We start from the raw sequence: 15,704 nt of genomic DNA, 5'->3' as shown, positions 1-15,704 counted from the left end.
CATGGTACTTATGGAGATATTGCTAACATCTTCAATGCTAAGATGTGGGGTCATTTGCTCACTCCGGTTGATTGCATCAACTTTGAGATTGTCCGAGAGTTCTATGCTAATGCTCTTCAGCCGGAGGAGGAGCTGTGTACTTACAAGACTTTTGTGCGAGGTAAAGAAATTGACTTCTCATGTCGTGCTATCAGTGAGGTGTTAGGGCACCCTTGGGATCCAGCATTTCTAAACTAAACAAGTGATGAGTTCTCTCTAGCACGTAGAACTCATCAAGACCAAGAGGTAATTTCTCGTGTTATCTTTAAACTGGGAAAACAGGTGGAGTTGAACAACAGCCAAGAGCCGATAAGGTATAAGCGTGAAGATATGACTCCCTTGGCTCAAGCGGTATTGCTTTTGATAGTTTTCGGAGATGCATATTCGAACATGTTTTAAGTATGTATTTGACACAGACATAACCCCTCATACTTCATGTTCTTTTAACTTTTTCTATTTCATTCACAAAATCTCTGAATCCTTCATTTTGTGCAAGTTATTGAAGCAAGTTTTTCTGATACTTTGACGGAGTAAGTGTTACTGAAGCAAATGTTTCTTCTACTCATTTCAACAAGTTTCCAAAAGCTCCAATTTTGAGTAAGTTTCTCCAAATCATTTCTTGTACATTGCATGTATGTAATAGGTAGTTTATTATCATTTAAAATCATTAGATAGAAGTTTAATTTGGAAAATATGATTGTTTGGATCATTATTTAAAGTTTATTGGGGCATTTAGGACAAGAACGGACGCCTGTTCATCCATGGTTGTTCGTAGGGGTGTTCGGATGTGCATATCTGAAATCCCCTCTGAGGAATTTTCGGATATGCCAATCCGAAATGTTGCCTGAGTTTTTTTTCATATTTGTTTCATTGTTTCATTGCTTGAGTGTTTTTTAATTAATGTTATTTTTTTAGGATTATGGCTGAGAACCCTAGACTGAGACTTGGCAGGCCAAGCCAAACAGTATCCGCTCGGTGTGAGAGAGCTGAGTAGTCTAGAAAGGTCTCGGGGATTCGTCAGGATCACGGGGATAATGAGCAGGAACCCGAGGAGGAACATGTTCAAGCATAGACTGCTCCTGATACGCAAGCTGCACAACTACGTGCAGCAATGAGGCAGGCTGCCGAGAGGTATGTCCAGGAGTACCTGTGAGGGCCCTATGACACTTCCCTTTTGATATACTACAACACCCATACCGCTCTGCGTGTTTGGCCAGGAGATGTATTTTTGTTTACAATTTTCATCCAATGTTTCACACATAAATATGTTAACGACTAACATTGAACTTAATTTTTATTTTTACAAGAAAGGCTAGCCCTAAAGTCCGTGAACCACGCATAGAAAATATTTGATCTTATTCATCCCCGGGAGGATTGGTTCAGGGAGGCCATCCTTGGCTCCGGACTTATCGGACTATGTTGTTCCGGTTATGGGACTATCATCCACGACATGCAAAGGGCTTTTTGCGAGAGATGGCACAAGGAAACCTCAACTTTCTTTTTTTCCTGTTGGGGAGATGAAGATCACATTAGATGATGTCGCATGCCTTCTACACCTTCCTATTAGAGGGAGGTTACTTAATCACTCTCGGATCAATCATAACGATGCGATTGAATAGATGTTCAAATATTTGGAAGCTCAACCAAAACAAACTTTTAACCAGTGTACCTCAACTAATGGAGCTCATGCCATGTTCTCCTTCCTGGAGGAACTATATGAAGAGCACCTGAATGCGATAAAAGCATACGCGAGCGAGGGCATTGATTTTTTTGTTCAGTACCACCATGCTTGTGCTTTGCCGTGTTACTTCATGTTCTTGGTTGGCACGTCCATTTTTGTGGACAAAAGTGCAACCTACGTGGATGTTGCATACCTCCAGTACTTCTTTGATTTGAATACAGTTAGCAAATGGAACTGGGGGAGGCGGCTGTTTGGTATACTTATACCAAAAGCTCAATGAAGCTTCTAACTGAAGGACAAGGCAGTTGACGGGCTCTTGCACACTGCTGACGATACTTTTCATTCTAACTATTAATTTTAATTTGATTTTAATATTTTGTTCTTACATAGTTCTTATTTGTTTTTCAGGGATGGAACATTTCCCACTTCCACCACATTCATGATTTCTGCTTTGATGAGGATTATCGTGAAGGGTTACCGCAGGCTGCCATGTACCTTTTCCAAAGAGGGAATAATGTTGTGCCACCGTTTCGGGTGTATCTTGACCAGAGCGTTCACGATGACATCAGTTGGATGCCTTACGAGGATCACAGGGAGATGGTTCCCTTCGACCCCACCTCATTATACTCAATGTGGCTGGTATGTGGGAGTAACATTATGGTCAAGTACTTTCTTGATCGATGCATGCGACAGTTTGGCTATGTGCAGACCATCCTCATGCCTCCCTTTCAGGCTACTCCTGACACCATTATCGCTCGCGATCTCGATGGCATCTTTCAGGATTGGGAGCATCATATGGTGGCAGAGGAGTACCGGATGATGCCAGCATCAGGTTGTTGGCATTGTGTGGAGGGATACATGACATGGTTTTACAGAGTATCGCATCTTATCATGTCACTAGACGCTCTTGGTCGTCCACCTATGCCAGCTCATGAGGAGATCTTGGAGAACCAACAGGCCCAGGATGACCATATCACTGATGTCTTGCCGATTTGTCAGCGTATATAGTTGTTTGGGCAAGAAGCTTTAGACTTAGGTGTGATTGAGAGAGACAGTCCTGAAGCGGTGGCCATCATCGAAAGGATGGTTAGGGAGACATCGAGTGCTACGGAATACATGAGGCAGAAGAGGAATCAGGGGTTACGATAAGGCATACGCAGTAGGCTATGCCCTTCTTTTTTTAATTGTCGATGTATTAATTTTACATTTCGTACTTTCTGAACAACATTTGTATTATATTTTGCTATATCAGAACAATATTACCTACCTTCATTGTGTTTGTTTAATTGTTTCCCGTTTGCGTGTTTATTAACGGTTTAACCAAATTACAGATGAAACCGACATTGATTCTTTTTAAAAAAAGTCAAAAACAATTATGTTTCAGCCAACCATTATGTACAACCACGCTTTCAAATATACATATTCGAAACACCTTTGAGTGTTTTCAGAGATACAGATTCGAATCAATTTTTCTAAAACTCATTGAAGTTCGTTCAGAGTATATCTCCAAAAAAAAACAATTTAAAATTTTCAAAGATATAGTTCAACCATAGGGTGAATTAAGAAATTGTCTATTTTAAATCTACAATATCTTTTATTTAAAGTAAAGTTAATAAATTTGTCACTAGCTAACCTTGTACATTTTACATCTATAACCCAAAAAAGTCAAAATTAAGAGAAAAACAAAATGTCATTGTTCAAATACCAAAACCTTCTTCGTCACTCTCTACTACTTATACCAACAACACCACCAACAACAACCCCTTCTTCCTCTTTCTTCTCACCTCCATCAAAACTCACCCTAAAATCATCACTCATCACAAAGGCCTTTTCATCATCATCCTCAGAAATGGTGAAAGCTATTCGAGTTCACGAACTTGGTGGTCCTCAGGTGAATGAATGAATTCTGATGTTTATTTTTTTCTTCTATTTGGTTTTGTTTCTTGCTCGCACGTGACTTGAATTGACAGGATGATGATCACGTGATTTGAATACAGGTTTTGAAATGGGAGGATGTTGAAATTGGAGAACCTAAAGAAGGAGAAGTTCGTGTTAAGAATAAAGCTGTTGGTGTTAATTTCATTGATGTTTATTTTCGTCAAGGGGTTTATAAGGCTCCTTCTTTTCCCTTTACTCCAGGTTTAATCATTTTTCTAACAAATTGTGTTGTTTATGTTGAGTGTGATTGGAATGGCTTATTTATAGCTTATTTGAGTTGATCTTTTGTTTGGATTTCTAGAATCTCGTTGAACCGCCGCGATTTGAATTTATCTTAGCGTGTGTTTGAGTTTGTGGTGATGAGAATTGATTTTGAGCGAATTGATTTTTTTCAATTTGATTATGGTTAAGAGTGAGTTGAAGGTAAAGTGATTTATGATTTATGTTTGGTTAAATTACTGTAAAAGTGAGTAGAATAAAATTTCAATGTAAAAATCACATTCAGACTAATAAGCTACAAGTTTTAGTTTCAAGTAGAATTAATTCAGGAGGTGAAATCAATTTTACTTTAGAAGAACCAACACTTCAAAACCATCACAAAATCAATTATACACCTCTAGAATTGCTTTTGGCTCTTCCAAAAGCTAAACCAAACATACACTTAGCGTGGTTCCGAGATGAAGAAAATTGATTTTGAATGAATTGTTTTTGTAGAATTGATTCTGGCTAGTAGAGTGATTTATGTTCGAGTAAATTATTGCAAAAGTGCGTGGAAAAGTAAATTTCAGTGTAAAAATCACGTTTAGACTCAAAAGCTACATATCATAGTTTCAAGTAGAATCAATTTAGGAAAGCATAATCAATTTTACTCGAGAGTAACCAAATATGTTAAAATCAATTCTATACATCCTGAATCAATTTTGGGTGCTCCAAAGGTGAAACCAAACACACTTATTTTCAGCTTATTTCAATAAACTATTTGAGGTAGAATTATGAAAAAGAATTGATAATATGAAAACTTTATTGAGTGGATCATCATTAGAGATTAGGAAATGTGATCCCGGTTTTGTGAAACAACAATTTTGGCTGGTTTTTTATTAACTTTTATTAGTATCTCTTTTTAAGTTTATAGGTGTTTTGAAGATGTTAAATTGGAGAACTTCTAAATAAGTTGAGACGGGGGAAGTAATATTCTTGTAGTATTTATTTATTTTCCTGAGTGCTTGTTAAGAAGTTTATCCAAACATGGTCTTAATATACAGTTGAGCACATCCATTGGTGATGAACTTCATAACATTTCGATTTAATGTGGCAGGTATGGAGGCTGTTGGCATTGTGACAGCTGTGGGTGCCGGACGCACTGGTATACAGGTTGGAGATCTTGTCGGTTACACCGGTCAACCAATGGGCTCGTATGCTGAAGAGCAGATTCTTCCTGCAAACAAAGTAATCCCTATCCCTTCCTCCATTGAACCAGCTGTTGCAGCATCTGTCTTGCTGAAAGGCATGACAGCTCAATTTTTGCTCCGCCGTTGCTTCAAGGTTGGTTACAATAAATTATTTTTTATGATCATGATTAATAGTCCTACATTGGATAAGATGTAGTCTGAAATTGAGTTTATAACTGGGAGATATTCCTCAGCTTACAAACCGGTTTCGTAGGATTGAGTTACGATACGACCAACTCAAATTTTAAGATGCATCTCACACTTTACAAGACTGATTTGTAGGATTGAGTTAGACCTATCTCAAATTTTAAAATGGTATTAGAGTCTATTTAAGATTCGTTGGGCTATCTGCTATCGGTTCCCTAGGATGACATTCCATATATCCAGTCTCGGACGCGATAGACATGCGTTAAGAATCTCAAATTAGGTGAGATTTAACCGGAAAGTGGGAGATATCCCGTTTTGTAGGATTGAGTTGAACATAGTCCAAATTTTAAGAATCATATTGGAAGGAAGCCTTTTTGCTTTTATTTATATTAGCATACTAATATAGATTGTTATAAGTATTTTTGTTACCCTTTTGCTTTTCGGTTTGCAGGTTGAACCCGGTCACACAATTCTTGTCCATGCCGCAGCTGGAGGAGTTGGATCCCTATTGTGCCAGTGGGCAAATGCACTTGGTGCAACTGTTATAGGAACTGTATCCACTAAGGAGAAAGCAGCTCAAGCCAAGGAGGATGGCTGCCATCATGTTATAATCTATAAAGAAGAGGATTTTGTGGCACGCGTCAATGAAATTACATCGGGCGCTGGAGTTGAAGTCGTCTACGATTCCGTGGGAAAGGATACCTTTGAGGTAGTCTGCTTATTCTATGATGTATCTGATAAACGTTTATTCTAGTAGTGCTTATTCTATGATGTATCTGAAAAACGTTTATACTAGTAGTGCTTAGTTGTTTATTCAGATCGAGCTGTCGATGATATTCTATGATATGTACAGGGATCTCTGGCATCGTTGAAGCTTAGAGGCTACATGGTCAGTTTCGGACAGTCATCGGGTTCACCTGATCCAGTTCCATTGTCTGCCTTGGCTGCCAAAGCTCTGTTCTTAACAAGGCCTTCCTTATTTCAATACGTTGTCACTCGCGACGAGCTATTGGAGGCTGCTGGTGAGCTGTTTGCTAATGTTACTTCAGGTGTGTTGAAGGTGAGAGTTAATCATACTTATCCATTGTCTGAGGCAGCAAAAGCACATGAAGACTTGGAGAATAGGAAAACCTCTGGATCTGTTGTGTTGATCCCATAAGGCTGTGTGTTGTGTTGATCCCATAAGGCTGTGTGTTGTGTTGATCCCATAAGGCTATGTGTTGTGTGTTGGTATTAAACATTTTACCACCTTGTTGGGTACTTACTGAAAGAAACTGTTTTATTTTGATAAATAAAAGGGACTATTTTGCTCAACATCAGTTTCTGTGCCTAAATAATTACCATACTTCTGTTATCTAGTCATGATATTCAACCATTCAAACCTATGTCTTTCTTTTGTTCCTAGAATAACTTCATACTTCATATGTTAATAGTAACAAGTTTATATTAAAAATAAAATTCTCACAATAGTTAATAGTAACAAAAATAGTTTATATTATTGGAAAGTGTGCATACATTAAAAAATACGATAAGTATATTCATATAATTATATTTTAAAATATCATTTTGATTCAAAAATTAAAAACAAATGACTTTAAATTCTTCAAATAAAATTTTATTAAGATTATCAGAATTAATCCAATTTATATAAATCTAAATCCTTGTTAGGGAGTGATAAAACTTTCTCAATTTCAATACTATCCAGAAATATCTTCATCCATGTGTTATGCTAAAAAATTATTAAGACAATTGCTTAATCAATAATATATTAGGAATAATGTATTCTAAAATATTTTTAAGTAGGAACCATCACATTTGGAAGTTCACATACAGATAAAACATAGACCTTATGGTGAAAAAACACCCCATGATTGGATAAGAGTTTTTATTATTATAAATAAAGAACTTGTGCTCTATTAACAATTTGCCACTTCTAGCACAAAGCTAGAAAGTAATTTAAATTTTAACCATGCATCAAGCTAGCTCATCTAATACATAAAAGAATACACTGGGCATGTTATTTTTTTGACATCATCAGCAAAAAATAATAATTTAAAAAAGGGTGTATCAGCTGATTATGGAAAATTAGCGCCAAGAAATGAAATCCATATATATGTAGCAAATGCTCAATTATACAAATCCCTGAAAAAAGGGGCAGGAAGTGAAAAACTAGATGAGAGCTTGTATCCCTTGCTGCTGCATCTCTCTTAGTCTCCACATTAGATAAATCGCATCCTCTCCGTGATCTTCTCGGTCCATTTGTTGCAACGCCCATAGATAGAATACAGTGTGGATTGTATCCTAGTAAAAAAAAAATAACATAGTGGATCCAAATTACATCAAGATTATGGGAAAAGATGACAAAAGGTTAATCTTAAGTTCACAGATTCTGATTTTGTTTACAATGTAAAATAAAAATATGAATAGTAAAAAACACAGCACTCACCTTGCCTCCTTCTGTTATTGCCCCGTCCTTATCTCGTACACAATAGATTTGCTGTGTTTGAAACTGAAAATTCATTGAACAAAATCATTAGGATAAGTTTTTCTTCTTCTACCGCATAAGAATGAATTTTGCATGCTAGCAATGAAACTTCTGAAAGTAATAATTTGCAATACCACTACAATAATGACCGGAGATGATTCCAACATCTTGGTTTCTCTTACATCCACGTCGGCAATATGCAGGATCTGTATATGGACAGTTCAATGTTAAAATCAAACATCATAATAGATACATACAAATAAATTGTGTGTGCGTGCGTGTGTATCTCGTTCATCACAATAGAATCTTGGTAGGATTGAAAACATAAATTATAATCCCACCTTGTTATCAAAGAAGATACCATGACTTTTATAAGCACTATGCTCTGCTTTACAACGTTCGATCAGCTGAGGGCTGCAGTACTTCTTCAGTGTTTCAACATCTCCCTGTATGTTTATAAGTAAAAGCCAATTCATAAATCATAGATGCATCGGAACAAACAACAAATAAATTTAATGCAAAACTTATTCTTACTGCTTTATCTTTATCCCTTGATATCAGGTTTTGCATTTATCAAGTGACATAGGTAGCATTTTTAATAACACTCACATCATTAACAAACTTCTCCATAACCAACTGATGACTTCCATTGGACTCTTTAAAATCTATCAAATGTAAATCCTTAAAATATCATTTAATGCTCTAATGGACCTCACATCTAACCAGCATCCATTTTATCCTCTTAAGGATTTAGAGTTTAAGATTTAGGGCGATGCAATCTACGGTATTACTCACTAAGAGCATGGATAGATGCGTAATTGGATGAATTGTATGGAGCTCAATTTTCTCTTAACTAGACCCTAAAACGGGCAATTATCAAGTACTAGTCAGAAGAGAGGATATTCATAAAACAAAATTAAGTTAGAACACTTTAGGACTTTGTGTATTTTATAACATCATTTGGGTTAATGAATGCACCCACTACCTTCAAGCTCTAATGAAAGTAGTTTTTAAGAGCCACGTTGATGATATTTGAGTTAACCTTCTTTGCCGATATTTTGGTGTATAGTCTTAGACTGAAACATACATTTACTGCATTTGGCAGAGGCGTTGGAGCTAATTACATAACCAATTGTCCAATAGCTGGTCCTGAAGTATTTAGGACATATAACATCAAAGGTGGCAATAGATCTCAATAAAGTCAAGAGTGTGCTCCAATTGCCCGTGCCTAACAATTTAAAAGGTGTGGTGTTGCCAAAAAATATTAACGGTATGGGGATTTTAGGGTTTAACGAGATCAATTACAGAAAAATTATCAAGGGCAGGGGTTTATCACACTTGGAGTCAATCAGTATTGTCGATTGCGGTCCATGGCGGAGAGCCAAAATCCCACCATGATTATGGCAGAAAAACCAGCAACATCAGCCGGTATTTATCATTGCCGTGAGCCCAAAAACCACCACGTATATCTGCTATGACCGCTATTTGATAAAACACTGGAGTCAATTCAGCTAAATCTGCATGCCAGAAAGAATTTATGGTTGTGGCATTGGCAATTCAACACTGGAGGTCGTACATGATATGCAGAAAATTCAGTTTGCACAGACCAGAGAATCAATTATTATTCTTACAAAGTGTGACTACCATGGATCAACAAAACTGGGATGTGCTATACTTTTTGGGTACATTTTTTACACCCTTTATAAACCTGATTTGGAAAATAAAGGTTCAGATGCATCTATAAAATAAAGTGCATATCCTATATTTTTTCATTTAAGTTTTCATTAAAACTACTCCGTAACACTGATTATTTCTCTGGTTGAGTTAACTTAAGTATCAATATAATTCAATTTTTCTATTCCTACTCAGAGTCCTATATCACTAACCTTGATGTAAGCATTAAGCACTGGTTTTATTGCCTCCTGAACTTCTCCCACAAACTCCGTTAAGGAAAAAGAACTGACTCGTGGGATCAAAATGAAAGAAAATGGTGTTAGCAAGTAAAATAATATTGAAATGTTAAAACAAAGAAAAGAATCAGAACCTACGGATCCCGTTGACGTATTTCTTTAAATGAAAGTGCAGCATCAGTCTCTTGAAACATGGTATCGTTGATGCTGTAAAAGAAGTATGGTGAATCAGCGCCTATGAAGCCATATACTAAATATCACACTAGTATGATACAAATACGGCCTAGGTATGTTGATACGATTGAATAAAAAATATACATGCTTTGCATAAATGTAATATTTAAGAGGTTACATTGATATATATATATTAATATATAATAACAATATAGTAGATGACAATCACAATTTACAAAAAGATACTTGCAATCATAACAGAAAAACAAACACATATCTTTCTCTTTCCTACATCAAAATATCTTCTTTTCCTTGTAAACATGCTACAAATGTATTGTTTTCCATGACTAAAGTTAGAATGTCACAAAAAGTATTGACTCAATCCAATTGCTTCAAATTAACTTTCTCGTGCTTAAGGTATCATTTCCATCTATCATATTCACATTATCTAGAAAGTGTAGCTTTCATCAAGAGATAACATGTCTACCAATTCAAGAAATCCACCACCCCATCAAGTGGATTGTGTACATCATCTCTAATGTACAAGGTGTCGGTACACCAATCCACACACAACATAATGAAGAATAAGGATGGACACACAACTAGAAGCCAAGTTTTTGTAGTTATATCTTAGAGTACTGACAATATGTACCCCAATCTATGAAGCACCAACACTTCATATTGAAGGCATGTATGGAGTCCAACATGTGCAACACAGACACTAACACGACACCAATAGGTGCGGTTACATCCAATCATTTCATATTCTCAAATTATTACTGGTGTCAGGGTTGTGTCTCTATCAGTGCTTCACAAATCCCAAATGTATTGTCAATCAATAATTTCTTTAAAAATTAAAAAAAAAAAATGGAGGATACTCAAGGATACATAAATAGAATCTTCATACGATTATCGATCAATACTAGATATGAGTATGAAACTGATACTCAAGAAACTTTTGGAGTAAGCGGGTTTTAAAGATTAATACTGTAATTTGCATCATAAGTTACAGAAATTTAGATTATAACCAGACAAATATTGCACTAACCATATTTACAATCATCAATCACATGGTAATTCTAAGAATAAGAGAAACTGAGAGACTTACTCCTGTATTTTGTGAATAATAGGGTTGTCACTTGTGTCATATCTTTCCCGCAAATCCTCTACTATCTGCCAATTTCACAAGACATGTAAAATACCAAGCCAATAAAAAGTGATTCGGAAGTCACGTGAAATAATTAATTTTCTCTATCCACGATCACGGATAGAGAAAAAGAATTGTTACATTTGAATCAAAACCTCGGGAGTAGAGCATACCTCCTGGCTCTTTGTCTTCACAGGGTCAGTATACTTAATGAATCGCTTGAATGCAGGAAAGCTTTTCACCTAAATGAAAAGATAGAGAAGATATCTTAATGGAAAGATATTGTAGGCAATCCAATGACGAAATAATTGCAACACAGTTACCTTATCCTTGATCTCATCAAACTTCTTACTCCATCCAGATTGGGTAGAGGGCGTAACAACAAGATCAGTTTTTGTGCTTGTTTCTCCACTAAAAGTAGATCGAACATGCCGTCTCTTAGTTGGGTTACTACTTAATTCCTCCTTTAGAATGCCATAACCTTTCTTGGTTATGTCCACAATTTTTGCATCCTTTAACTTTTGAAAGGAAGTGGAAACATTTGGTGACGAAAAGGTTGACTTAAATTTGCCAAACAATGACTCTGAAGCATTATCAGACGTAAATTGCTGGTTTTTCTCTTCCTCGTGTGATGTCTGACTTCCTTGCTTTGCATCGGCGTCATGTTTGGTTGAAGAATCAGTTGATTCTGAAGAGTCCTGCTTTCCTATCCCAGGAGTTTCCTTCACCTAATTTAAAATGAGTAATATCAGTAAGCCGTCAATTGTGGATCATGTTTTGCTGGAAGATTTGTAAATCAGACCTTTTCAGTTGCAGCTGAAATTTTCTCTTTAACATTGTAAGAAACCTGCAAAAAGTATAATTACTAATCAAATCCCACGAAACGTGTCAAGTTATGCACATGTCAAGTTATGCACAATAGACTACAGGATACCGAGTACCCAACCAAAAGTTCAATAACAAGGCAATATAGAAGAATCAAAAGCTTTAGCCACACAAACAAACAGTTTCATAAATAAGTTCCAACCAAAGGTATACATGTGTTACTAGTATCTTACAATGTATATAAAATATCTCATTTTGATACAAAACTTAACCCAGTAGAAACAAATATCTGTGAATGGACCTGAATCATGTGTTACCAGCCACTTTTCTTTCATCATTTAATTTTATGACTTGAAACATGAATTATCTTGAGATTATATAGTTCTCATTTTCATTATACCTTTTTTGCAGCAGCTTCAGCTTCTGTCCACACGCCGTCTGCTTGTTTGTACAGCTGCTCAAATGTCTGCTTTGTTCTGCATTCGCCAGTCAATCATCTCAGGCACTCCTTTTAAGTGTCGAGCTAGCCTTGACATACAATGGTATGTCTCAGCCTATTAATGAATAACTTTAAAAAATTTATGTTACATTATGGTCACAACAAAACAAAACTTACTTTTCTTTCAGACCTTCTTTTACCCCTTTCAGTTCTTCTGCTTTTTCCTTCAGCTCCTTCACAGATTGTTGGAATTCTGGGGTTCTGCAACCACCAACAACAAGAACCAAATAAAGGTTAGATCTACTCCTTTATTTGTTTCAGGAAGGAAATTTAAATACCTAGCTAGTCTCATAACTCAATTAAAGGGTTTCCCTGTATACATGTAACATCCCTATTGTCCTAATAAACATTGCGGAGAAAGTAGATAGAACAAATTAAATGATAAATAAGAATACAACAACAACCTACAACAACCAAGCTTTATCCCACTAAGTGGGGTCGACTACATGGATCAAATTACGCCATAATGTTCTATCCAAAATCATGTTTTTATCCAATTCGTTAATCTAGAAATCGTTCGTAATAGTTTCTCTAAGAGTTTTTTTACGTTTTCCTCTGCCTCTACTCCTCTAGTCGTTTGACTCCTCTCCATCTGATCTACTCTCCTTACAACAGAATCTACAAGTCTTCTCTCTACATGCTCAAACAACCTACGCTTATTTCCCACTACCTTTTCTACTATAGCTGCTACCCCACCTAAGAATAAGGGAACAGTTTCATTTCCTATTGTGAATATTCAAAATCAAAATTGTTTTAGTACAGAAAATATCTCAAGCATGTACTTTTATTTCTCTTTTTTCCCAATAACCATCACCTATCATCTACACCACACCTAAATTTTATAGTGGCGCTATAACGCGGTTGCATAGAAGATATTGAATATACCGCTATTTATGTGATTGCCACCAATAGAACCTCTAAAGAATGTACCACGGGATCAAAACTAGTGAGAGAACATAAGTGAGATCATAAAAGACCTTCTACACCAAAACTTGATATTTTTATTGGTTCGGTTTTGAGTTGGATGTCTTGATTCTATTTAGTGTTTCCAAGTTATCAAGAATAACCGCTTACCATTAAATACAAGTTGATGTTTACATAGAATTTTCTGAATTTTGCTGCTTGAACCTACAAACTATGGTACTCAAAATATGACTGTGATTATCCCACAAAAAGCTCAATTTTCTGAATGAACCGAGAGTTGTGATTAATTTTTAAAAACTAGGATTTTATTTCTGGTTTACTGAGATTCTTGCCATGTTAGATACGAGAATCTCTTTAAGTATAGATGTATGCTCTCTAAACTCTATCATCTATTCAGACCTTTTTTTTGTGGAGTGTGTTTGCCCCCTTTAACTAATAGATTAAGGTATGGTTACTGTAAAGGAGTCATCAGTCTTGAATCATGTTATGCAGCTCTTAGTGTTCTATAGTGAAAAGTTATAAATCCCAATGGCTACGTTACGTAGATTATGAACAGGGACATGTTTCAAATTCAATGTATTTCAAAATACATATGTAGTCATTTTAACATTATTAGAGATAAGACATTAACTACTAGATTATGTCAAAAACACTAGCATGTGTTAAAACATAACCTATCACAGCTCATATTGGTAAATTACCCTGCCCTTGCAAACTCAACATGATAAATTATTCTTAACCAATTTTATGAATGAATCAAGAGTTCTGAAAATTGGGTAAGAATTTAATATGTTGATAGTTGCAACGGCCACACGAAGTTGAATCCTGAGGTAGAAGCCATGTTATATGAGCATTCCCACTCAATACATCTTCTATGTCATCACATAGGCAGCACAAACAAGATACATTGTACCTAACTAAATGTCCAAAGCCATTTAATAAAAAACTAAATCTCTAAAGCTAGATATCTTAAGAGACTTACTTAATTAGTGAAATTTAACCTATGAAGCACAAACACCAAATACGATACAGACACTTAGACACCGCACTGCAAATGTAAAAAATTTAGAAGAATGAAAAAGGGAAATAAAGAAAACTATAGATGAAGATGTATGTAAGGAAAATGTACATAAGCAGGAACTTCTCAAACGTCTCGTGAAAATATGATTATACTACTTTTAAAAGAATATTAGTTTCTGACTTTTTATATAAAAGGTGTAGACATTTTCGTTGTCAATGGGTATAGATATGTCAAAGCAAAGGGGAAAAAAGTGCTTATGTTAGTATTGTCAAATAGCAACTATAGTGTTGTTGTATAGCAGAACTTGAACAAATCGTTACTGTTACGTAATACACCATTTAGTACACCATTTCTATAGCCCTTTAACGTAGCAGAGTTTGAACAAAGTGCTATTTTTTGTGATCCACAATTGACAATATTGTCCCTCAATAGGTATAAACCCAACACTTTATGCATTTCATAGCAATCCTCCACATGCCCGGTTAATAAGTTCATTTGAAATTTTAAAGCAAGTTCATACAATTTACTAACCTAGCTATAAAAACCTAAGTACAACTTCATAACTTATAAAATTTAAAATTTACCAAAGTCACATGAGTTAATCACTTAATCTGATTCTTAAACCTAGCTATAAGAATCTATATAGCACCAACACCTCTAATAACTTAATCACTTGTGACTATGTTTAATTTACTATTTTTTCAAATTATTCGGTGTCATGTTCGGGGTGATTATGCTTCATAGATAAGAATCTAGAGTAATTTCATAACAATCTGAAAATGAAATTAAAAAAAAAAAAGTTGATAGAGTGAAAGTAATACCTAACAGTTTCATCTTTAACCTTCTTAGAGAACTCATTGAAGACACTGTATCCACGCCTATCATACGAATTCCAAAACAGCCTCGTCTTCACAACCTATCATATAACCAAAAATCAATAAAAATGGAGAAAATGAAAATTAAATTCAAGAAAAATCAAAAGAGGAACAGAATATGAACTTGGTGCGGAAGAATAAGAGATCGTTGTGATCGTTGTGAAAGTAAGAAATCGCGAATCAGCTTCCTTGTAGCCATGTTTGGAGTTTCGAATAACCGTTTCTCTCTCTAGTTTCTCTCTCTATTTTCTCTCTATGTGTATGAATTTGTTGTTACTGTTAGGTACTGTTGGGTGTGTGTATATTGAAGTGGTTAGTTCTTGAAGAAGAAGAAAGGAGAGAGGATTCTAACGGTGGTGCAGCTGCTGCTGCAAATTATACGAGCGAGACTCGCATTGAGATATATTTTTATTTTATTTTTTTTCTTGTTTTTTGTGTTCTTTATGGTTTGGGCTAGGGTTACTGACGACCCATACTCCTCTGGCCTTTTTTTTTTCTAATTACTTCTCCCACCCTAAGTGGTGGAGAACTACGCTATGAAAATTCGAGATTCAACCTAAAAATTTAAAAATATATTTTTGGACGCAATTA

General features: G+C 35.6%; 2 protein-coding genes across 2 annotated transcripts; one reads left to right on the top strand and one right to left on the bottom strand.

Moving 5' to 3' along the window:
- The first annotated feature begins 3,392 nt into the window (after nt 1-3,392).
- On the top strand, nt 3,393-6,567 carry LOC131601585 (uncharacterized). The gene is made up of 5 exons (XM_058873438.1): nt 3,393-3,611; nt 3,718-3,859; nt 4,974-5,200; nt 5,705-5,962; nt 6,107-6,567. The coding sequence occupies exons 1-5, from the start codon at nt 3,408-3,410 to the stop codon at nt 6,410-6,412; spliced, it is 1,137 nt and encodes a 378-aa protein (XP_058729421.1). The 5' UTR covers nt 3,393-3,407; the 3' UTR covers nt 6,413-6,567.
- Nucleotides 6,568-7,304: 737 nt separating this feature from the next.
- On the bottom strand, nt 7,305-15,500 carry LOC131601584 (mitochondrial import inner membrane translocase subunit TIM44-2). The gene is made up of 14 exons (XM_058873437.1): nt 15,238-15,500; nt 15,060-15,154; nt 12,411-12,494; nt 12,195-12,270; nt 11,772-11,816; nt 11,293-11,697; nt 11,143-11,211; nt 10,931-10,995; nt 9,787-9,855; nt 9,625-9,697; nt 8,080-8,184; nt 7,873-7,944; nt 7,700-7,762; nt 7,305-7,554 (listed from the first exon to the last, which is right to left on the bottom strand). The coding sequence occupies exons 1-14, from the start codon at nt 15,310-15,312 to the stop codon at nt 7,423-7,425; spliced, it is 1,428 nt and encodes a 475-aa protein (XP_058729420.1). The 5' UTR covers nt 15,313-15,500; the 3' UTR covers nt 7,305-7,422.
- Between the last annotated feature and the right edge of the window lie 204 nt (nt 15,501-15,704).

This window comes from Vicia villosa, linkage group LG5 (genome assembly GCF_029867415.1).
Source record: "Vicia villosa cultivar HV-30 ecotype Madison, WI linkage group LG5, Vvil1.0, whole genome shotgun sequence".
Taxonomy (NCBI): domain Eukaryota; kingdom Viridiplantae; phylum Streptophyta; class Magnoliopsida; order Fabales; family Fabaceae; genus Vicia; species Vicia villosa.
This window is presented reverse-complemented; position numbering and strand designations above follow the sequence as displayed.